This window comes from Eutrigla gurnardus, assembly GCF_963514095.1.
Source record: "Eutrigla gurnardus genome assembly, chromosome: 4".
NCBI classification, from domain to species: Eukaryota; Metazoa; Chordata; class Actinopteri; order Perciformes; family Triglidae; genus Eutrigla; species Eutrigla gurnardus.
The window spans coordinates 1,968,689-1,993,182 of NC_139918.1; the positions used below are offsets into that span (position 1 = coordinate 1,968,689).

Below are 24,494 nucleotides of genomic sequence, written 5' to 3' on the forward strand. Positions count from 1 at the left end.
CTTGTTTTCAGACATGGATGTTAGGAGTGACTATGGTATTTAAAGGAGTCATCACCAGGAAATCGCAATTTCTCTTGTTAAAACATGCATATCTGTGTTTGACCTCAGTTGAAACTTGCCTGAAAGGCTGGAGTTTGAAAGTGGCGCCGTTTTTTCGCTTCTGCTCTTTTTCCGAACAGGAATAGCACACAAGGGTGTGCATTCCTAAAGCACGAGATTTTGATTCTGCGCCTACGGTGACGTCACCGTGGAGGCTACTTGCATAAGCCCAACCCTCTTTCACCACCCAACCCCCCCCCCGTCCGCTACCTGACGTCCTGCTGTAAACGTGTCTCTTCAACCGTCTCTGGCTCTTCACTCTCCGGTTCGGGTTCCGACTCTGGTTCGTACATAAATGCCTGAATTCCGTAAGGTTCGTCATTTAGTGTGTGCGCCATGACAGGGGGCTGTTTATGTTTTGGAGTCTGCATGCAGGCAAGCCCCCCCGGCTCTGTCCTTCCTGCGGTGAATCAACGCGCGCCTCATTACATATTATACAATGCACATCCGGACCAGTCAAAACCTCGCGCGTAATCTCGCGTGATAAAATCGCGGTACGAAAAAGGGTCAGAACAAGCTCAATGTTTGATTAAATTTTTTTTTTTTTTTTCTAATAAGTTTTACGAATTGATCCAAAGCGATCCAAGGGGGGCTGGATACGTATAAAACCAGGTTATGACTCCTTTAAAATAGCTGCTAAAGAGCCAGACATGAAAGTCAGGATTTGTTGGAGACCAAAACGGAGCTAAAACCAGTTGTGAATTCTGTTTGAAAAGGCCACTGTTAAAAAAAAACCCACATTATTCAAGGATTCACGGATGAGACCAATGGGATACAGCAGAGTGGAGGCCCGCCAACAAGGTGTTACTTGATGTATTAATGCAACATACTGTGAACTTACACATTGTCACGCATGTTCTGTGACCTGTGTCCACCAAGTGAGACAACATGCAGTGTTAGAAGCACAAAGCCTACCAGCAAAAGTCAGCGTCTGGTCAAGCTGCTCCCACGAATAGAGTTGTGGGTCTCTGTTATGATGGTATCTGACTGACATGGCTGAGCTTCACTTACATTTGCTATATTGACGTCACCTGCACTTTTCTGAAACGTTCAGAGATTTGCAACTTGAAGTGCTTGGAGTGGCCACATACAAAAGGTCAGAAAAAATACATTTGGGTGCAGCGCTTTTTCTCCAGGCCACAGCCCCATACGCTGTCTGCTCATTGAGAACAACTTGAAAAAGAAGCTGGCACTCCAGAAACTGACACTATGTGGACACAAGCCCTTACACTACATATGATTTCCATAACATCTTCCCCTGGCTTGTCTCAATGAAAAGTGCTTGATCTAAGGTAACTGATTTCAGCTGCAAGGCTTCTTCCATTTGTGGCATAAGTAAAGTAATCCTTTACTGCTGACACCTTGATTATTTGAAGGGTGGAGTTCAGGTTATTCCCCATATGTTTCATTCCAGGTGGGAGTACAGGTGAGCTGTGAGGACCTGTTTACCGACCGTCACTGGAGAGTATGTCGTGCCTACGCCACCTTTGTCACCCAGCGCACAAACACAGGACAAAAGGTAATGACTTTTAATGGCTTTCAAGAATGTGTGTTATAGGGTCAGATGGTCTTGAAATGTATCAGTGTGTGTGTGTACTTATTGTTAAAAGCTTTGTGACCTTATGTAGACACATTTACTGCCATGTACCCCCAGGTGATCTTGAAGAGCGTTGAACCTCACACCGAGAAAGAGCAGGTAGAATACAGCGTGGCTGCTGAGAGACGCAGGGTCAGGATGCTACATGATGACATCATCAAAGATCTGCTCTCCCGTGCATCTATCCTACAAGGTAGGTTTGATAGAGCCGAGGGTCGGGCATCATCTGGATTCCGATGCTACTTTTCCATTCAGGTTCTTAACGATTCTCAATTCAGGCTTAAAACCAGTCACTTATTTATTTTACAAGAAAACTTTATCAAAAATAAATGTATTGTTGCCTACAGAGTTCAGTTTGGTTTCTGTCATTAATGATGAATGATTTGAGAATAAACACGGCTAAACCAACTGATTTACATTGTGTTTAGGGAGCTGCAGCTCATGTGGGTGTTGATGAGAGAGAAGTAGGAACCTCTGTGTGAGGTACTTGGTGCACTTGCATAACTGCAACCAAACCAAATAACATAACGGAACATAAATGCAAATGCAATGCAAAACCCACACCCTGGTCTGAACTAGCAGGTATAAATAGTCCATACATAAAATACAGTTGTTGTTGAGAAAAATAGTCATATCTGCCTTCTCAGGCAGCAGGCAACGTTCAGCACAGATCGTGTCTATGGCAGTGGAGAGGAGAGACACAGGAGGGCGAGACAGGCTGGGGAGACAGGTGTGGGAGGGGAGGCAGGTGTGGGAGACAGGTGTGGGAGAGGAGACAGGTGTGGGAGGGGAGACAGGTGTGGGAGACAGGTGTCGGAGGGGAGACAGGTGTCGGAGGGGAGACAGGTGTGGGAGGGGAGACAGGTGTGGGAACCAGGTGTGGGAGACAGGTGTGGGAGGGGAGACAGGTATGGGAGAGGAGACAGGTGTGGGAGGGGAGACAGGTGTGGGAGGGGAGACAGGTATGGGAGAGGAGACAGGTGTGGGAGGGGAGATAGGTGTGGGAGACAGGTGTGGGAGGGGAGACAGGTGTGGGAACCAGGTGTGGGAGGGGAGACAGGTGTGGGAGGGGAGACAGGTGTGGGAACCAGGTGTGTGAGGGGAGACAGGTGTGGGAGCGGAGACAGGTGTGGGAACCAGGTGTGGGAGAGGAGACAGGTGTGGGAGGGGAGACAGGTGTGGGAGACAGGTATGGGAGGGGAGACAGGTGTGGGAGACAGGTGTGGGAGGGGAGACAGGTATGGGAGAGGAGACAGGTGTGGGAGGGGAGACAGGTGTGGGAGAAAAGGTGTGGGAGGGGAGACAGGTGTGGGAGACAGGTGTGGGAGGGGAGACAGGTGTGGGAGACAGGGTTGGGAGGGGAACCAGGTGTGGGAGACAGGTGTGGGAACCAGGTGTGGGAGGGGAGACAGGTGTGGGAGACAGGTGTCGGAGGGGAGACAGGTGTGGGAACCAGGTGTGGCAGACGGGTGTGGGAGGGGAGACGGGTGTGAGAACCAGGTGTGGGAGACGGGTGTGGGAGGGGAGACAGGTGTGGGAGACAGGTGTCGGAGGGGAGACAGGTGTGGGAACCAGGTGTGGGAGACGGGTGTGGGAGGGGAGACGGGTGTGGGAACCAGGTGTGGGAGACAGGTGTGGGAACCAGGTGTGGGAGGGGAGACAGGTGTGGGAACCAGGTGTGGGCGACAGGTGTGGGAGGGGAGACAGGTGTGGGAACCAGGTGTGGGAGACAGGTGTGGGAACCAGGTGTGGGAGACAGGTGTGGGAGACAGGTGTGGGAGGGGAGACAGGTGTGGGAGGGAAGATAGGTGTGGGAGGGGAGACAGGTGTGGGAGGGGAGACAGGTGTGGGAACCAGGTGTGGGAACCAGGTGTGGGAACCAGGTGTGGGAGGGGAGACAGGTGTGGGAACCAGGTGTGGGAGATAGATGTGGGAGGGGAGACAGGTGTGGGAACCAGGTGTGGGAGGGGAGACAGGTGTGGGAGACAGGTGTGAGAGGGGAGACAGGTGTGGGAGACAGGTGTGAGAGGGGAGACAGGTGTGGGAGACAGGTGTGAGAGGGGAGACAGGTGTGGGAGACAGGTGCAACACGTCAGACCAGTACACTCATTGATTTGTACGCTGTGCAGGTGAAGGTGTTGAGACCTGTTGTTGAGATCTCTTACATTAGATTAGTTTATCACAGTGCTGCTGACCCGGCATTACAAAACAATCTGAATCAGAATCAGCTTTAATGGCCAAGTAAGTGTGAACACATACAAGGGATTTCCCTCTATTCACTATACGGTACATACACAGGAATAGACAGCTAAAACCATTCAATTCAGTTCAATTTTCAACAGGTGCTATGGGTACACTATGAATATGAGCTGTTCATCATGGTGACAGCCTGCGGGAAGAAACTGTTCCTGTGTCTGGTGGTTTTGGCGTACAGTGCTCTGTAGCGCCTCCCTGAGGGGAGGAGTTGGAACAGGTGATGTCCAGGGATGCATTTCCCACCTCAAAATAAAAGTGAAAATGAAATATATTTATTCCGGCCAGAAGCTAATCTTTAAAGTTTTGCTCCAGCTGTTGTCCCTTTTAATTTAGTTGTGCCCAGGAAATGTATCAGAAACAATCCTCCAAATCCACAGGAGGGAAAGAGGTCACTGGTGTAGTAGTAGAAGTGTCAATCAACACCCAGCTCCACCACGTTCTCTCTGCTCTAGCAAGCTAGCTGAAAACACCGCTCCTCTGACATGTAGAGACAGACAGGTAACCAGTCTATCACAGGGAGACATGTAGAGACAGACAGGTAACCAGTCTATCACAGGGAGACATGTAGAGACAGACAGGTAACCAGTCTATCACAGGGCTGACATGTAGAGACAGACAGGTAACCAGTCTATCACAGGGAGACATGTAGAGACAGACAGGTAACCAGTCTATCACAGGGAGACATGTAGAGACAGACAGGTAACCAGTCTATCACAGGGAGACATGTAGAGACAGACAGGTAACCAGTCTATCACAGGGAGACATGTAGAGACAGACAGGTAACCAGTCTATCACAGGGAGACATGTAGAGACAGACAGGTAACCAGTCTATCACAGGGCTAACATGTAGAGACAGACAGGTAACAAGTCTATCACAGGGCTGACATGTAGAGACAGACAGGCAACCAGTCCATCACAGGGCTGACATGTAGAGACAGACAGGTAACCAGTCTATCACAGGGCTGACATGTAGAGACAGACAGGTAACCAGTCTATCACAGGGCTGACATGTAGAGACAGACAGGTAACCAGTCTATCACAGGGCTGACATGTAGAGACAGACAGGTAACCAGTCTATCACAGGGAGACATGTAGAGACAGACAGGTAACCAGTCTATCACAGGGAGACATGTAGAGACAGACAGGTAACCAGTCTATCACAGGGAAACATGTAGAGACAGACAGGTAACCAGTCTATCACAGGGAAACATGTAGAGACAGACAGGTAACCAGTCTATCACAGGGAGACATGTAGAGACAGACAGGTAACCAGTCTATCACAGGGCTGACATGTAGAGACAGACAGGTAACCAGTCTATCACAGGGCTGACATGTAGAGACAGACAGGTAACCAGTCTATCACAGGGCCGACATGTAGAGACAGACAGGTAACCAGTCTATCACAGGGCTAACATGTAGAGACAGACAGGTAACCAGTCTATCACAGGGAGAAATGTAGAGACAGACAGGTAACCAGTCTATCACAGGGAGACATGTAGAGACAGACAGGTAACCAGTCTATCACAGGGCTGACATGTAGAGACAGACAGGTAACCAGTTTATCACAGGGAGACATGTAGAGACAGACAGGTAACCAGTCTATCACAGGGAGACATGTAGAGACAGACAGGTAACCAGTCTATCACAGGGAGACATGTAGAGACAGACAGGTAACCAGTCTATCACAGGGAGACATGTAGAGACAGACAGGTAACCAGTCTATCACAGGGCTAACATGTAGAGACAGACAGGTAACCAGTCTATCACAGGGCTGACATGTAGAGACAGACAGGTAACCAGTCCATCACAGGGCTGACATGTAGAGACAGACAGGTAACCAGTCTATCACAGGGCTGACATGTAGAGACAGACAGGTAACCAGTCTATCACAGGGCTGACATGTAGAGACAGACAGGTAACCAGTCTATCACAGGGCTGACATGTAGAGACAGACAGGTAACCAGTCTATCACAGGGAGACATGTAGAGACAGACAGGTAACCAGTCTATCACAGGGAGACATGTAGAGACAGACAGGTAACCAGTCTATCACAGGGAAACATGTAGAGACAGACAGGTAACCAGTCTATCACAGGGAAACATGTAGAGACAGACAGGTAACCAGTCTATCACAGGGAGACATGTAGAGACAGACAGGTAACCAGTCTATCACAGGGCTGACATGTAGAGACAGACAGGTAACCAGTCTATCACAGGGCTGACATGTAGAGACAGACAGGTAACCAGTCTATCACAGGGGGACATGTAGAGACAGACAGGTTAAAACAATGTAGACATTAATTCCACAAATTAATCCCATGTTAACGTGTTAATCTTGAACATCAGAGACATGAATAAACTCTACAAAGTCGATGATGCCACAGGAAGAGGAGGGAACCATTGAGAGGAACAGGTTGTTGTGTTTTTTCATGTGATTTTTGAACATGTATAGAACAACATCCACCATATGTGATAAGACCTTGTGTGTGTGTGTGTGTGTGTGTGTGTGTGTCAGCTGACAACTCGGCAGTAAGCAACGCTGTCCCAGCAGAGAAGACCAAGGTGGAGAGTGTTGAACTGGTTCTACCCCCACATGCTAATCATCAGGTTGTTGTTTTATTATTTATTATTGTTTATCTCAGGAAGGGGTCTGACCTGCTGATTTGATCAAACATCATGCTATGTAATGCCTACGGTACCCATGCATGAGGAGCCAGGATGACGTATTTAGCTGTGATGTTGTTGGAAGCAACAGATGCTGAAATAACTGCATGATGACGGTGATTTGAAAAGATTGTGAAAGGCTTGTTTTCAGAATGAAGCTTAGATTTCTCGCTGCTTGGCTTTATCTTGACATAAGTTGTTTGTATCATAGACAGCATATGGTTTATGCATTATCTACACATCTGTTGGTCTCTGTACTAATATGAGGTCCTATCATAGAGCTCTCCATAACCACAGACGGATACAGTATTTCTGATTCAACAGGAGGAGAATCTCAAAGCTGATAGGCTTTAGTAACACAGTGTGGAATACATGGAAGTCATTCGGGTATTTGAGTCGCTGCTTTGCGTTTGGTGGAAACACATCATTAGACTTTCTTTGACACGTTTTGTCTTACTAACTTCTGTAAAACATTTGGCTGTGGTGCCGTTGTGCAGCGTAATACACAGATTTATTTCATTTCAAGGACTTTGTTCCTGTTGAAGACGATGCTTCATCAGTGTTGTTTCCGTTCTGAACTCCAGGTGAACACGTTCGGAGGACAGATCATGGCCTGGATGGTGAACGTTGCTATCATTGCTGCCAGGTACAACCACACACATTTGAAACGTTATGTTCTCTTTTACTCTTTTTCTATAATCTCTCTCTGTGTGTATGCAGTCGTCTGTGTCAGGCTCATCCGACTCTGCGGACCATCGACATGTTCACCTTCAGAGGACCTTCTCAGGTCGGGGACAGACTGCTGCTGAGGGCTATAGTCAACAACGCCTTCAAAAGCAGGTCATCACCCTTTAACATATGGAGAATTAAACATGGCTGATGTATAAACGGCCACAGTAACCGCTCAGTAGTCAGCAGAGAACAACGTGTACACGAACTAAAGGAGCACTGATGGATGTGTGCTACAGCATGGAGGTCGGGGTGCGAGCAGAAGCTTTCCAGGAGGAGGGGCCTAACCGACACATCAACTCTGCCTTCATGACCTTCGAGGTGCTCAACGACCAAAGGAAGTCATGTACGTTACCACGGATACGACCTGAACCTTTGGTGAGTCAGCCAACAGAATGAACTACTGATGAAAAACACAGTAAGATGCTCGAAACAAAACACACACAAACGCACACACTTTTTCCTTTTCCAGGTTTAAAAAAGTTGTAAGTAATGTTGTCTTTGAACTCACTAATGGACAGCAAAGATCTCTTCAAATAAGAGTCAAATAAACAAATCAATACAAGTTACATTATATTGGCCCCGAGGTGCGTTGGCCCAGACCACCAGTCCAGCCCTGAGTACGAGTCCATGAGTACAGGACCCCCACTGCATCCCTATAACTGTATATGTACTGAACAACATTTACATTTACATTTAGGCAGGGCCGTGCAGAGACCTTTGGAGGGGCAGGTGCTCAAAGTTAAAGGGGGCACATGGAGCATGAATTTGAAACGCCATACAGAAACATACCTTGCAATATAACTAGCTGAATGGTAGCAACTCATACTCATAAAGAATGTAACATGGAATCACAACACACCATGTCATTGTCCACACCTCATATATTTGTTAGAGGCCAGTGCAAAGCAAAATTAGTCTCTGTTTGACCTGATGGGGTACATTGAACAGCTTCTGTTGAGGGGGTTGGTGAGGAGGCTGCTGCTGCTGATATTGCTGCAGTTGTTGGGCTGTATTGATCTGAGAGTGTGAGAGCATGGGAGAGATAGTAGCTGATTAAACAAGTGTTATGTGATCATGATAAGATGCCAAGATAACTAGCATTGAAAATGGCTCACTGTGACTGACCTGCCATACTGCTGATAGTTTGGAAATTCAACATGAAATGTTTCATCCTAGCACTGTCGCCTCACAGCCTAGGGTCACGGGTTCGATTCCCGGGTCTGCCCGTGGTCCTTCTGTGTGGAGTTTGCATGTTCTCCCCGTGTAAGCGTGGGTTCTCTCCGGGTTCTCCGGCTTCCTCCCACAGTCCAAAGACATGCAGGATGGGAATAGGTTAATTGGTGACTCTAAATTGCCCGTAGGTGTGAGTGTGAGCGTGAATGGTTGTTTGTCTCTACATGTTAGCCCTGTGATAGACTGGTTACCTGTCCAGGGTGTACCTGGACATTGCCTTCGCCCAATGAAAGCTGGAATCGGCTCCAGCCCCCCCGCGACCCTGAATACAGGATAAGCGGTAGAAAATGGATGGATGGATGTTTCATCCTGTATTTATTAACAGACATGTTTTCATATCTAACTGTAACTGAAAGTGGAACATTAATAATGGGAGAAACCCAAAAACATGCATACATAATGATAGATAATGTAACAGAACAACAACATTGAAATAGTTTTTTTATTGTTGTTTTCTCTAACTGAATACCTCTGCAATGTAAATAGCTGGTACATGTGTTATTCTTACCTTTTGTGCTCTTTGTCATCCAGCTGGCGAGGGATACACTGCCTTTCGCAGCCTCGTGCAGCTCCTTTCATTTTTTCTTTAACCTCCTCTCCTTACGAGGCATCTCTGCATGAAATATGATCGTTAAACTACAATCTGATGCACATAAAACACACACACACACACAGTGACATTTCATACCTTTTCAAAAATTGTATTGTATAGCCACGAATTTAATCCATTCATAATCTGCCATTTATTATTCCTAGTACTAAATTATTAAAGTAAAAAAATAATTAAATGATATATAAATCATGTAATTAAATATTTTTGTGCTTTTATTCAGTTTGACTATCGACTTTGCGCAAGACAGCAAGGTTCTAAAAGTTATATAATTTGTATGCATATTATATTTAATTTGTTAAATGAGAGGTTGAGAAAATCAAAATTCTAATTCTTCTATTATTGTTGTATTTATACTGTAATAGTCCACAATTATGTGAATATGGATATTGCATAGCTTTAGTGAAATAACATAGTCTATTCCTCATTGCCTCTAGAAACATAGGAAAAAACAGCTTGACAGTAAAATTATACATGATATCTCTCTAAGGCACTTTGCCCGTGACAAGAGAAACGTACAGAAACCAAAAAAAAAAAAAGCCTGACATACTTTCCCCCCACAGCACGCTGTGTGTGGTTAATGGCTATAACTTGTGAGAGGTGTGTGTGCAGAGTTGGACGACACAGAGGATGCTCATTGCTGACTTCACTTCGTCAGTCATCTTGCAAGAATAGACCATGCACAAACGAATACCGCTGCAAAACCTACTCACCGGAAAAGTTGTTTCCTCCCTGTCCGATTAAAAAGTGAGGTTTCACGAGACGAGCAGTGGCTTAGCGTTTAGCAGCAGGGCATGTCTGGGCACGTCAGGGCAGTGACGGCAGAGTGAGGGCACGTTGTGGATCATGTGACCGACCAAGGTAGATCTAAATTATTATTATTTTGTTTTATTTATTATTATTTTGGGCCACACAGACACACACACACACACACTCTTTGGGGGGAAAAATCACTTTGACAAAAGGGCACTTTGGGCATCAAGGGGCAAAGGGGCAGGTGCTCCAGTTTTATTCAGGTTAAGCTTGAGGTGATGTGCAGTTGTCCAGACAGAGATGTCAGCCAGACAGTCCGAGATAAGAGTTGCAATGTGGGTGTCAGAGGTTGGGGGGGGAAAGAGGGGAATAGCTGGGTGTCATCTGTGTAACAATGGTAGGAGAATCCATGTGATGTAATTACAGATCTGGTGTATAGTGAGAACAGAAGCGGTCCTAATACTGAGCCTTGAGGGACACCCATGTCCAGAGAACAGGGTTTGGACATAGAGCCAGGTTAGAGCAGAGTCAGTGATGCCAAGTTCAGCCAGGGTGGAGAGGGGGATTTGGTGGTTGACTGTGTCGAATGCAGCAGATAGGAGGAGGAGAATGAGAATGGAGGAGTGGGATGAGGCTCTGGCGTCCCCACCGGACACTCCCCCTCTGTACGAATCCATAATCTGGACTTTCTCTACATTACTGAGACATGGCAAAGACCAGAGGAATATTTCTCACCGATGAGACCACACACCCGGATACTACATGGAGAAGCCACGCCTCCATGGGCATGGTGGTGGAAAACAGCTGAGGAAGGCTTCTGACCCCTGAGAGATGAGAGAGATGAGATTCAACTTTATTGTCATTGTGCAGTGTACAAGTACAGAGACAACGAAATGCAGTTAGCATCCATCCAGAAGTGCAAAACAGCAGTAAAGTGCAGAGTATGTGCAAATGTACACTGTAAAAATAAGAATAAGAATATTGCAGTGGGGTATGTACAAGTATGTGCAAATATACAGTTTAGGAACAAGTATGGGAGGTGCACTAGATGAGTGCGAGTGCAATATGGCAGAAAACAGTATGAAAAATACACTATAACACTAAGTACGCTGGGTGAGTATGATTACACTATTTACATATGAATATACTATGTCAGTATTATACACTATATATACATTTATTAAGTTAAGGCAGTATGAATACACTAATAAATGGAAAACACTTTAAGAGTATACTAATATGAATATGATTTCCAGTGAACAAGAATGTACATTATGGTCAGAATAAATAGCTAAATAAATAGGGGTGCTATGGGTGGAGTGAGTCCTGCTATCACCGTGGTTTAGAGTTCAACACTATGGCCTATAATCTCTGTCTGTCTGTCTGTCTGTCTGTGTGTGTCTCTCTCTCTCTCCACAGGAAGGAGGGAGGAGGTTTCAAGAGGCCATAGCCAGAAAGAAGATCAGATTAGACAGGTAAACCTGTCATCTGTCTGTTCCTGTGAAGAGAACCTACTTTCTAAGACTTCTGTGTGTCAGAAGTGAGTTTATATTGTCAGGTTTTAGGGAAGAGTTCAGGACCCAAAAGCAGACAAAAACAACAACAAAAATCCCTGCAACTAAGGTTTATTAAATAAGGCTTGCAAAAAATGTTCCATGAAGCACTGAGCACACAGGAAACTCCAAGGAAACAGACGAAACACACATGGGCTGATTGGGAGATGAGAGTGGGGAAACATGAGGGCAGGCTGAGGGGTGGATGGGGAATACACCAGGGACCAGGTAAGGCTGACGAGGCTCATCACATACACATGTGAAACACGGGGAAAGAGCGGGAAGCTGAAACAGGATGTAAAGCAAACAACATAACACAGAACGAGACTACAAAATAAAACGGGAAGTCAAAAACGCCAAACGTGACACAAGAACCAGAGACTATAAAATAACAGAGCAAAATAACGAAACAAAAACCCAAGATATGACATGTATGTTATTTTCAGTTAACTTACTTCAGTCACTACTAATCGGAGAGATTTAACTTTTCAGGAAGAGCACAACCTACAGAAATGTCCATTTCTTTTTTGTTCAAAATCTTCATGAGCTTAAATCAAAGATCTAATTTTTCTACCTACAAAAAAGCCTATTTCTCTCAAATTTAAGTTTCAAGTTTAGTATTTATTAATACTATTAATAATATTTATTAATCATTTCACACAAAAAGGTTATGCTCAGGTTAGTGGTAAAACCAGAGGTGGGTAAACTCTGAATTCTGTGATCAGATTTACATTTACATTACATTTAGGTTATTTAGCAGACGCTTTTGTCCAAAGTGACTTACAATAAGTATTTTTTTTAAAAGAAAGAAACCACAACATATCATTGCCGATAAAGTAAGTGCTAAAAATAGAAACAAGTGTTAGATCCTCGTCTGTGTAAAGTAGTAGCTGTTCAGCAAAAAATACCTTAAGAACAACAGTGCTATGATCAAAATGCTATAGGTAAGGGTTTGGCTGTTAGTGGGTCATGCTATGCAGAGTTGAGGTGAAGTCTGAACAGGTGAGACTTGAGCCTTTTTCGGAAGATGGCAAATGACTCTGCTGTCCTGACATTGGTCGGGAGTTCGTTCCACCACTGAGGACCAGAACAGAGAAGAGTCTGGACTTTGCTGAGAGACATTTGTTTGATTTCAGCGATGGTGGTGCCAGCCGGCCAGCTGAAGTAGAGGAGCGAAGTGCTCTTGTCGGGGCGTGTGGTTTGACCAGTGTTTGAAGGTAGATGGGTGCCGTTCCATTGACGGCCCTGAAGGCCAGTGCCATCGTCTTGAATTGGATGCGTGCTGCAACAGGGAGCCAGTGGAGGTCACGGAGGAGGGGGGTCACATGGGAGAATTTGGGTAGATTCACAGTCACAGAGGCCGGGAGTCCGGCCAGGAGAGAGTTGCAGTAGTCAAGGCGGGAGATGACCAGTGCTTAGACCAGGAGTTGCGTTGCATCTTTTGTGAGGAAAGTCCGAATCCTGCGGATATTGTAGAGGGCAAATCACTATTATGAGGGTTTCTCATAATAGTGTTTAAATGTCTTGTTTATGTCTGTTGCTGAGGTTACCAATTTATCCCCTTGTTTAATTGCTGAGATTATATTTGAGTCTTTTCCTGTCACTTGTTTGGCTAATATCTTACCCGTTTTCTCCCCACCCTCATAGAAATTAGTTTTTAATCAATACAAGGTGTATTCTACTTTTTTATTGTAGATTTCGTGCAGCTGAGATTTAAGCTTACAAAGTTCCTGGTATTTAGATTCTGAAAATGTTTGTGCCAAATCATTTTCCTTTAATTTAATTTCACCTTCCAATTTTCTAATCTTATTTAGGCTTTCTTTTTTCTTCAGAGCTGAGTGTGCTATCAGTTTCCCTCTTATATAGGCTTTTGAGGCTTCCCATACTGTCGCAATATTCTCTGTACTGCCTATGTTTAGCTCGAAGAAAGATTTCAAATCTTCACCTAATAATGTCCTAAAGCCCTTATCCTGTAATAAGGAGGTATTCATTCTCCATCTGGTGTTCTTACCCATATCCGGTCCTGCAATCATACACAATTCCACCGCTGCATGGTCTGTAATGGCAATAGATCGTATATTACAACTACTTACACTATTAATTAAAGGGCTTGCAATTAAAAACATATCAATTCTAGAGTGTGATCTGTGGCAATGGGAAAAAAAGGTGTATTCCCTCTCCCGAGGATTAGTAAGTCTCCAGACATCAACGGGAACCATATCCTCTTTTAACATGTGTATTGCTTCCCTATCTTCTGTCATCAGTGGACCCTTAAACTGACTTTTATCTAATATAGGGTCCATGCATGATGCGTGTCTCGGCTTCCGACAATCTCTCCTGCATAGCCCGTACTGTTGTTTTCAACTCAGTTGTCGTCTCCTTAATTGTCGAGACATCCGTTGAGACGCTCAACAGCGTTGTGCTCATTTTAGTAATTTCTTGGAACAAACTGTCGAGGGGGGGAGACGGGTCACCTGCCGAGCTTTCCTCATGCTGGGGGCTTCGCCGAGTCGCCATGCGGTCTGTGCTTTTAAAGAACTTCGACGATGACATTTTGCCTATTTTCTGTTCTTTCGTTTCAATAAAACAACACCAACCTTATTCTCTTAAAGGTAGAAGTAAATCTTAATCAAATGTGAGCCTCTATTTTGAAATAATTAACGATTTTACATGTCGGGGAGTGGAGAGTCCCTAGACAGCAGCCATCTTGTTCGCCGCATCCACGTGGCTCTCCGTGGACAAAATTTGAGAGAAATAGGCTTTTGGAGTACGTAGAATAAGTCTTAGATCTTTGATTTCAGCTCATAAAAAATTGGAGTAAAAGCAAAAGTATTGCGTTTATATTTGTGTTCAGTGTAGGTATCACCCGGGTCTCACATTACAATTATCTTTTCAAAAGTGCTTGTAATTGCTCTCCTTTTTGTTGTGTTAGAAAGTACATCATTTCCAACCAGCAGGGAGAGGTCCCTCTGTCTGTGCCGTGGGACCCCAGAAACCAGGTGAGACATGGATCAGGACGTTCATCCGGCTTGTTCCTACATCCATTCCTCTGCATGTGTCTAAAACTAGAAACAAGTGTTAGACCCTCATCTGAGTAAAGTAGTAGCTGTTCAGCAAAACATACCTTAAGCAACAGTGCTATGGTCAGAGTGCTATAGGTAAGGTTGTTTTTTTTTGGGGGGGGGGGGGTGGGGGGGTGTTAGTGGGTCATGCTATGTAGAGTCGAGGTGAAGTCTGAACAGGTGAGTCTTGAGCCTTTTTCGGAAGATGGCAGTGACTCTGCTGTCCTGACATTGGTCGGGAGTTCGTTCCACCACTGAGGACCAGAACAGAGAAGAGTCTGGACTTTGCTGAGCGACATTTGTTTGATTTCAGCGATGGTGGTACCAGCCGGCCAGCTGAAATAGAGGAGCGAAGTGCTCGCTTCGGGGCATGAGGTTTGAGCAGTGTTTGAAGGTAGATGGGTGCCATTCCATTGATGGCCCTGAAGGCCAGTGCCATCGTCTTAAATTGGATGCGTGCTGCAACAGGGAGCCAGTGGAGGTCACGGAGGAGGGGGGTCACATGGGAGAATTTGGGTAGATTGAAGATAAGGCGTGCTGCAGCGTTCTGGATACGCTACAATGGTTTAGTCGCCGAGGCCGGGAGTCCGGCCAGGAGAGAGTTGCAGTAGTCAAGGCGGGAGATGACCAGTGCTTGGACCAGGAGTTGCGTTGCATTCTTTGTGAGGAAAGTCCGAATCCTGCGGATATTGTAGAGGGCGAATCTGCAGGATCGGGCCGCAGCAGTGATTTTAGGGGTGCAGGATAGTTGGTCATCGAGGATTACACCCAGGTTCCTCGCAGATGACGACGGCAATACTGTGATGCCCTCGACAGTGACCGACAGGTCCATGCGAGGGCAGTCTTTCCCTGGGATGAAGAGGAGTTCAGTTTTATTCAGGTTAAGCTTGAGGTGATGTGCAGTTGTCCAGACAGAGATGTCAGCCAGACAGTCCGAGATGCGAGTTGCAATGTGGGTGTCAGAGGACGGGGGAAAAGAGAGGAACAGCTGGGTGTCATCTGCGTAGCAATGGTAGGAGAATCCATGCGATGTGATAACAGAACCTAGTGATCTGGTGTATAGTGAGAACAGAAGCGGTCCTAATACTGAGCCTTGAGGGACACCCGTGTCCAGAGAACAGGGTTTGGTCATAGAGCCATTCCATGTGACCTGAAAGGTGCGATTTGTCAGGTATGATGTAAACCAGGTGAGAGCAGAGTCAGTTATGCCAAGTTCAGCCAGAGTGGAGAGGAGGATTTGGTGATTGACTGTGTCGAATGCAGCAGATAGGTCGAGAAGAATGAGAACAGAGGAGTTGGATGAGGTTCTGGCGTCTCGCAGGGACTCGGTCACTGTGAGGAGGGTCGTCTCAGTGGAGTAAGCAGTCCTGAATCCTGATTGATTAGGGTCAAGGAGGTTGTTCTGCGAGAGATAGGATGACAGTTGGTTGTAGGCGGCACGTTCCAAGGTTTTAGAGAGGAATGAAAGAAGAGATACAGGTCTGTAGCTTTGGATGTCAGTGGGTTTTTTAAGGAGGGGCTTCACTGTAGCTGTCTTAAAAGCCGCTGGAATGACACCTGAGGTGAGGGAAGAGTTGATCAGGGTGGTGAGGAATGGCAAGATGTCGTGTAAAATGTCTTGGAGAAGAGAGGAGGGAATCGGGTCAAGGGAGCAGGTGGTGGCACGGTTAGATGTAACAAGTGCGTGAACGTCTTCAGAGGTGAGGGGGCTAAAGCTGGTAAGGCCATCAGAGTTGAGAGTTGGGGGAGATGTCTTCTGGGAGGGAATAAGCGTGAATGAGGAGCTGATGTCATTTACTTTCTTGGTAAAGTAAGTTGCAAAGTCATCAGCAGTAAGGGAGGAAGGAGGGGGAGGGGTAGGAGGGGTGAGGAGGGAGGAGAACATGGAGAAGAGTTTCCTGGGGTTGGAGGCAGAAGCTGCTGAAACAGTTGAGGTGAAGTCAGAGAGGAGGTGGTGGTAGTGAGCAAGGTCCTCGTGCTGGCCCGACATAGATAATTGAAAAAGCTCTCTAGCGCATGGTCGCGAGGTCGAACACATGAAGCCTGATTAAAAAATACAGGGTACAATATACCCGGTGATTTAAGGTCATCGTATTTCCGATTATTTTGATTGGTTTTCACTTAAAAGAATGATATGTCTTTTCTATGACGCAATAAAACGTTTTGTAAAATGTGATTATGGGGATAATATTAGGAATTGGGAAGTCTTTGGGCCAGAATGGTCGGATGGCATGAGATTGTCTACACATGTTGAAATAATAATCAGATTTATATGAATAGGTTCTGCACTGAATTATATTTTAATTGCACTTAAACAGGTTGTGTTGACTGATGGGCTTTCAGTTTGGAAAGTGACCAGCAGTGATGTAAATAAGTATATATTTGTAAACCTAATAGTATATATTTGTAAACCTAATATACAAACAGGCACAGATGTCATCAACAATTGTGTACCCGGTGGGGCTTTACTCAACATCACTGTTCAAGTTTTCCAATGAAGACTGTTGGGTGTCATTTCAATGACGTCATTGACTTGTTGAAACAGCCCTAGAACAGACATGCAAAAAAAAAAAACCTAATACCTAATAAACCTAAACCTAATATCTGAAATGAGAAATAGCATAAGATTATTGAGATAGTGTCTTCTGCTCTGTGTGCATGCCTATGTGATTGCTTGCTCATGCATCTGTATGTGTGTTTCTAGGTGTATCTGAGCTATCACAATGTTTCAGCTCTGAAGGTGATGGCTGCTAGAAACAACTGGCACCTCAGCTCTGAGAAAGACAAGGTAACCGCTGCACGTTCCTGTGTTTTGTTCCCCCGTCCCCCACGAGAAGCCGGATGTTTCATGGGATTATTTGTTGTCAGGTTCGTCTGTACACCTTGGAGCAGAAGTCCATGTTGAGTTTCAGGGTGGAATCAGAGGTGGATGTTCCTGCTCACAGAGCGTTTGCTCTGCTGGCTGAGCTGAGCAACAGGCCGAGCTGGGACACACATTATCAGTAATACACACACACACACACGCACACACTGGAAATCAACAGATTATACTATATATATATATATATATATATATATATATATATTATACTATGTTTATACATTATAGTCCTGAAGTTTCTTGAAAGCCATATCAGAGTAGTATTTGCATTTGGCCATGACATATCAAGTATATCAAATGATAATGTCACCTATTAACTTATCCAAATATTAGGAGCACTATCCAGCACCCGGGGAGTTTGGAGGTTTGGTGAATTGTTCAAGAGCATCTTGGCATTGCCAAGGAGGCACACCTCTCAAATTGCAACTACATACACTATATTGCCAAAAGTATTCACTCATCTGCCTTGACTGGCATATGAACTTAAGTGACATCCCATTCTCAGTCCATAGGGTTTAATATGACGTCGGTTCACCCTTTGCAGCTATAACAGCTTCAACTCTTCTGGAAGGCTTTCAACCACTTCTTGTTGAGTTGCTGTCGTTCCCAATCGCTTCCACGTTGTAATAATCCCACTGACAGTTGACTGTGGAATATTTATGAGGGAGGACATTTCACGACTGGACTTGTTGCACAGGTGGCATCCTATCACAGTACCAGGATATATATATATATATATATATATATATATATATATATATATATATATATATATATATATACACACATCTTATCACAGTACCAGGATATATACATATATATATATATATATATATATATATATATATATATATATATATATATATATATATATATATATATATATATATACATCCTATCACAGTACCAGGATATATATATATATATATATGTGTATATATATACATATACATCCTATCACAGTACCAGGATATATATATATATATATATATATATATATATATATATATGTGTGTGTCCTTTCAGGAAATGTGAGCTGATTCACCGGGTGGATGATGATGACTTCCTGTATAGGGTGGTGACCCCAGCCGTGGGACACGGTGCTGTAGGTTCCCCAATGTCAGGAGGGGTTCTCCAGGACTTCATCTTGTTGGCTTCTAAGAGGCAGCCGTGTGGCATCGGGTCGGTAGAGCGATCGTCTGGAAAGTTTGAATGACACACACTTTCTATCCTTCAGGATTTACTTCTTGTTTTGTTTTTATCTCCTCAGAGATCCCTATGTCATTGCACTGCGTTCAGTGTCTCTGCCCACTCACCCTCCCACTGAAGGGTTTAAGAGAGGAGAGGTTCTGTGTGCTGGATTTACCATTCTGGAGGCCAAAAACAACATGTCACTGGTGAGAAAATAGCAATTTTACATTACACATATACATGATGATGATATATTTTAATGCAGATTTATTTCATGCTGATACATTTCTTAACCTATGCTTAATGTAGAAATTAATATCCATAACAAATTAAAATAAACCAACTCTATAAAAGGGCTTTCTTCCATACGTTGCTGAATCAAGTATGGAGGGAACTAATATTATATCCGTCTGGGTCCAAAACACAAATCCTAAATTATGACTGAGAGGCAGTATGAGATTAGGGGCCCTAGTTTCGTGGCGCAGTGCAGGGCTGTGCAGGGCGGCGGAGCCGGCGTAATGCAAGTTTCAACCCGCGCAGCCTTGCGCACCGTCAGTTTGTCAGTTTGGTGGATCGCCTGCGCCAAGATGGGTGTGGCGGCGCAGCAGGGGGAGGCGTCACAGATTCAGCTTGGCGCAGCGGAAGTTTTGTGGCAAAAAGCCTCGCTGAGACTTCGCCGAAAGCCCGCCAGCTCCAACAGAGTGCTGACTGTGCCTGGTCTATGAAACTAGGGCCCTAGGATTTAAAGACAGGGGGGAGAACTGTAGTAGAACTACAACCAGTGAAGAAGTCCAGCTAGTAACACGTTAAAAGCAACACACATGGTCTTCTTCCATTCTCCTCTGTTGAACAAGAGTTACTGTCATGTTAACATTTAGACTCATTAAAGCTGCATGCTTAGAACCTGATGATGTAAATGTGTTTGAAAGTGATACCGTATCTAATTCCTCTCTCCATTAGATAAGCTGCAGGTCTTAATAATGGACTTTAATTACACCAGTTACTGGACTTGCTCAGTAATGTTAACTGTGCTAGCATCCTCATCATCAGCATGCAATCCCACCAGCTGAGTGGCATGACAAATCCCAACACCCCCCTGCTGCCGCTGTACTTAGTCGTTGTGCTACACATCTTATAAATAGCCAGGCTTTTGTCCAATTGTTCTTCCATCCATCCATCCATCCATTTTCTACCGCTTATCCTGTATTTAGGGTCACGGGGGGGCTGGAGCCGATCCCAGCTGTCATTGGGCGAAGGCAGGGTACACCCTGGACAGGACGCCAGTCTATCACAGGGAGACATGTAGAGACAAACAACCATTCACGCTCACATTCACACCTACGGGCAATTTAGAGTCACCAATGAACCTATCCCCATCCTGCATGTCTTTGGACTGTGGGAGGAAGCCGGAGAACCCGGAGAGAACCCACGCTTACACGGGGAGAACATGCAAACTCCACACAGAAGGAACCCGGGCCGACCCGGGAATCGAACCCAGGACCCTCTTGCTGTGAGGCGAGAGTGCTACCCACTACACCACCGTGCAGCCCCCAATTGTTCTTCCTTCCTATAAAATCAATTCCAAATTATGGTTTTAGATTTGATGACATACTGTGAACCTTTTTAGCGCAGATGTGGTCAGACAAGCCATGCTACGTTGACATAACTCTCGTAGAAGGTTTGTAAGTTGTATGTTCACAAATAATCTTCTCAGACTATATTCTTTTGGTCTTTTTCCAGATCTGTTACTATAACCAGGCCTCTCCAGAGGTGCTCCCCTACATCTCCACAGATATTGCTGGCCTTTCCTCCACTTTCTACCAAACCTTCTGCTCCTGCAGCCAATACCTAACCAGGAGCAAACTGCAAACGGGTCAATACCAGGCCCCGGATTCAGGCAGTCCCAGCTGTGATTCTGACCAACTCTCCATGGCCCTCCACAGAACACAGTTGTAGACCAAGTTAGGTCAAGCTGCTTTTTATACAGAGATCAAGCCCCATCCCTTCCTGTGTTCCCCATGGGACCTTATTTCACAAAAAATATGTACGTCAGTCAACAGCGAGAGGAAAATATTGTTTGATCCTGTTTGAAATTTTTGTCAATTTAAAAGATCGTTTTACATTTCAAAAAGGTCTCATTTCGTTGTAAAACTAGTGTGGTAAGTCTCTCTCTCTGTGTGTTGGGTACCAGGATGTAACGTTACTATAACAACAGGTCTCTCTGTGTGTTGGGTACCAGGATGTAACGTTACTATAACAACAGGTCTCTCTGTGTGTTGGGTACCAGGATGTGACGTTACTCACACTTACTTGGCTCTCACTGTGACTCCCAGAGCCATATGAATGTCTTTGTAACCCTTTCCGCACAGATAAAATATTTTTCCTCATTTGTACTGTTGATCGCAGCATCACGTCCTGCTGTTTGAGACCTTTTAGCTTCACATTGACAGAGAGGTTCTATTGAAGTGTTCAGATTGAACAGCTATGGCAGGAATCTTTCTTTCTCTTCCTGCTGATAAAAAGAGTCGCTGGATAAAACACGTCATCTAAGATAACTTTACATTAGTGATGGAACATAGCGAGGCACCTAACGGCCGTGTTGGTGACATACATTGTGGGAGACGCGATATGTAGTTCACTGAGTGGTTCCACACGAAACTAAACTGACAAACCTACTTTTCTGGACTTGAACAAATCATTTTTAAAGTGACAAACATCATATGTGTAAATCATTGTACATTAAACAAGGATTTGCCTCTCACGGTTGATAACCATACATATATTTTCCAAAACAAGGGGAACACTGGAATGGGCTGGGCTTTGCCTTTCTGCAACATGGTACTATTAACACTGTCACAAGTGTTAAAAAAATCTAACTTGGTCTGGGCTTTTTTTTTTAAATGAAGATATTTGATATACAATCTGAAGATCAAAATGAAGTGTGTAAAGAAAAAACTTTGCCTTAGATACTTAAATGCATCAAACCCAGGCTCAATCAATATTAATTATTGTGTCAACACAATATTAATTATTGTGTTGACACAATTGCAGATGCAAGGTAGTAGTTCATTTACTTCTAAATCTAACCAGGTGTGAGGTTTACAGGAAATGCAGGTTTCACTTTTACAAACGCTAACAGTGGCATTAAGTTCCTTTTAAAAATGTGTTTGATGTATGTACGGTGTCCTTGAGGGACCAGAAAGGTGCCTTTAAATAAAATGTATTATGATTATTAAGTGGTGAGAGAATCGTCTCCATTTTGCTTCCTGCAGTCACAAGATCTGTATTTTGAAAAAAAATGGATGCTTCATTGAATGCTTTTGTAGGACATTTGATACAAAGTTTTTAACTTGAATGTTTGCTTTGTGTTCTTTCAATCAGTTTTCAACTGTTAACTTCACAACAAGTAATCCTTAACCAATAAGAGAGATACCTTTCACCACACTTGATTTAATATGATGTGCCAGAAGATGAGCCGCTAAGAAGAATAGGTATACGGGAGGTGGGGCATCCCTGCCTAATGCCTCTAGATAAGTTACATCTAGGGGAAGTACCACCTACCAGTATAATAGAGCTAGTACTTAACTTATAGAGAGTTTTAATAGCTGTAGAAAAATAATTACCAAAGCCAAATTACTTTAAAGATTGAAATGTTAACAGACATGAATTGGCAGAATGATGCATCAGTGAGCAGCGATGGGTTATCCCAGTCTCGAATATCGTCTAGATTAGTGGAAGACATTAAGTTCTTCCAAAGCGTGGAGGAGGAAGGGGATGGGCTCATCGGAGCAGATCTGTCCAAGCAGTTATCAAGCACAGCATTAAAATCACCACCTGTTTATCAGATGTGTATCAAAAAGATCGGGCAGTAAATTAAATATCTTATGGAAAAAGGCTGGATCGTCAAAATTTGGTCATACATTTAGGAGTATAACACGAAATGAATAAATACAACCAGTTATATATATCATCAGATTTATGATGAGTAAAAAAAATGTTGCTCGTTTGAGTCCATGATATATACATATACACACTGCTCACAGAAATAAAGGGAACACCTAAACACCACATGCTAGTTCTCAATGAATAACATATTCCAGTTTGAAATCTTTATTCATTACAAAGTGCAATGTGTTGACAACAAAACAACATAAGGATGATTAATGAAATCAAAATCCTCATCTTATGGAGGTCTCGATTCAGAATCATACCGACAATCAAAGTGGAAAATCAGATCGCAGGCTGATCACACTTTTGTGGAGATTTTTCAAGACATGTCGATATGATTCTCAGTAGTGCGTGTGGCCTCCACGTGCCTGTATGCACTCCCTACAACGCCTGAGCATGCTCCTGATGAGACGACGGATGGTCTCCTGTCCTGAGGGATCTCCTGAGGGATCTCCTCCCAGACCTGGACCAGAGCAGCAGTCAACTCCTGGATCATAGGTGGCAGGAGAAATTGTTTAAAAGTAGTTATGACAAAGTAATTTCCCTGTACTTCCTGTATGTGTTAGTGTAGTTGTAATAAAACATTAATGATAAAAAAAATGTGACAGAAATGCTCACACAGCTGTGATGGCCGAGTGGTTAAGGCGTTGGACTCGAAATCCAATGGGGTCTCCCCACGCAGGTTCAAACCCTGCTCACAGCGATGGAAGAAACAATTAAATATTTAAGTGCTTGCTCCAAATATGGGCACTCCTGTCTTTGCTTGGGTCGGGCAAACGCAGTTCACTGTTGATCTGTTTGCTCACCCAAATAAAGCTGTCTCGAAAAAGGAGCTGTGGAAGACATCCTGCCTGGGTCCTGTGCCCAAGACGCCACACCCCAAGGAGATGACCAGCTACACAGTGGCCATCTGATCCCGACACCCTCGTCCTCTGGTTGGCTCGTCGATGGACCAGCTTCAGTTCGCCTACCGGTCTGGCATTGGAGTGGATGATGCAGTAATCTACCTCGTCCACAGATCCCTCTCCCACGTGGAAACGGCTGGAAGCACTGTGAGAATCCTCCTCTATGATTTCTCCAGTGCTTCCGACACCATCCAGCCCACACTGCTGAGGGACAAGCTGGAACACGCTGGAGTGGACCTTCACCTTGCTGCCTGGGTCCTGGATTACCTCACAAACTGACATAAGGACTGTCAGTCCAACACGTTGGTCTGCAGCATGGGGGCCCTGCAGGGAACCGTCCTAGCTCCCTTCCTTTTTCACCCTCTACACTGCAGACTTCACCTACAACTCCTCACACTGTCCGAGGACTGCGGTCGTCAGCCTCATCAGTACAGAGGACTGAACCGGGGCTTAGAATGGTTCCAGCGGAACCACCTCCAGATAAATGCGGGGAAGACTAAGGAGCCGGTGGTCCGCAGGTGTAAACATCCTCCACCCACACCGGTGAACATCCAGTCTGTGGACTCATACAGGTACCTGGGCCTTCACATTAACAATAAACTGGACTGTAGAGGGATGGACGATCGACGCCTTCTACAAAAAAGGCCTGGTCCTTATGACCTATTATGACCGGAGCAGCAGCATCACGGCCGCTGACAGGAAGACACTGAACAAACTGATTAGGAAAAGCCAGCTGACACACACACACACTCCTAATATACACACTGTTGTACATAGTCCTTTATTTATTGATTTATTTTTATTGTATTCGGCTGTTATATGAACTATCCTCTTTGCTGCTGGAACCCTGCAAATGTCCCCACTGTGGGACTAATAAAGGATGACCTTATCTTAAATGAACCCAAGTAACCCTCAACTACTCTCCAAAAATATACCTGAGTACTTGATGAACGCAAAACAGGGAATTGAACAGGATTTAACATTAGAGTCAGATACCTAAACATGCCCTCT

The 24,494-nt window shown here is 44.7% G+C and overlaps 2 protein-coding genes across 4 annotated transcripts in view; one reads left to right on the forward strand and one right to left on the reverse strand.

The window, feature by feature from the left end:
- LOC311012793 (acyl-coenzyme A thioesterase 11-like) overlaps positions 1 to 21,866 on the forward strand; it is a 28,069-nt gene extending 6,203 nt beyond the window's left edge. For 2 of the 3 annotated variants that reach the window (XM_084008491.1, XM_084008492.1), the window contains exons 5-17: positions 1,514 to 1,618; positions 1,754 to 1,889; positions 6,467 to 6,558; positions 7,200 to 7,261; positions 7,336 to 7,455; positions 7,584 to 7,722; positions 11,363 to 11,418; positions 14,429 to 14,495; positions 17,263 to 17,346; positions 17,427 to 17,560; positions 18,466 to 18,621; positions 18,710 to 18,836; positions 20,371 to 21,866. In XM_084008491.1, coding sequence (XP_083864617.1) covers positions 1,514 to 1,618; positions 1,754 to 1,889; positions 6,467 to 6,558; positions 7,200 to 7,261; positions 7,336 to 7,455; positions 7,584 to 7,722; positions 11,363 to 11,418; positions 14,429 to 14,495; positions 17,263 to 17,346; positions 17,427 to 17,560; positions 18,466 to 18,621; positions 18,710 to 18,836; positions 20,371 to 20,586 — 1,494 coding nt within the window. In that variant the 3' untranslated portion in view covers positions 20,587 to 21,866. The remainder of the gene's footprint in view (positions 1 to 1,513; positions 1,619 to 1,753; positions 1,890 to 6,466; positions 6,559 to 7,199; positions 7,262 to 7,335; positions 7,456 to 7,583; positions 7,723 to 11,362; positions 11,419 to 14,428; positions 14,496 to 17,262; positions 17,347 to 17,426; positions 17,561 to 18,465; positions 18,622 to 18,709; positions 18,837 to 20,370) is intronic. The other variant, XR_014597073.1, reaches the window with a different exon arrangement.
- Positions 1 to 24,494, reverse strand: part of LOC311012784 (ADAMTS-like protein 2) — a 233,954-nt gene that overhangs the window by 10,704 nt on the left and 198,756 nt on the right. The gene's annotated exons all lie outside the window — the stretch shown is intronic.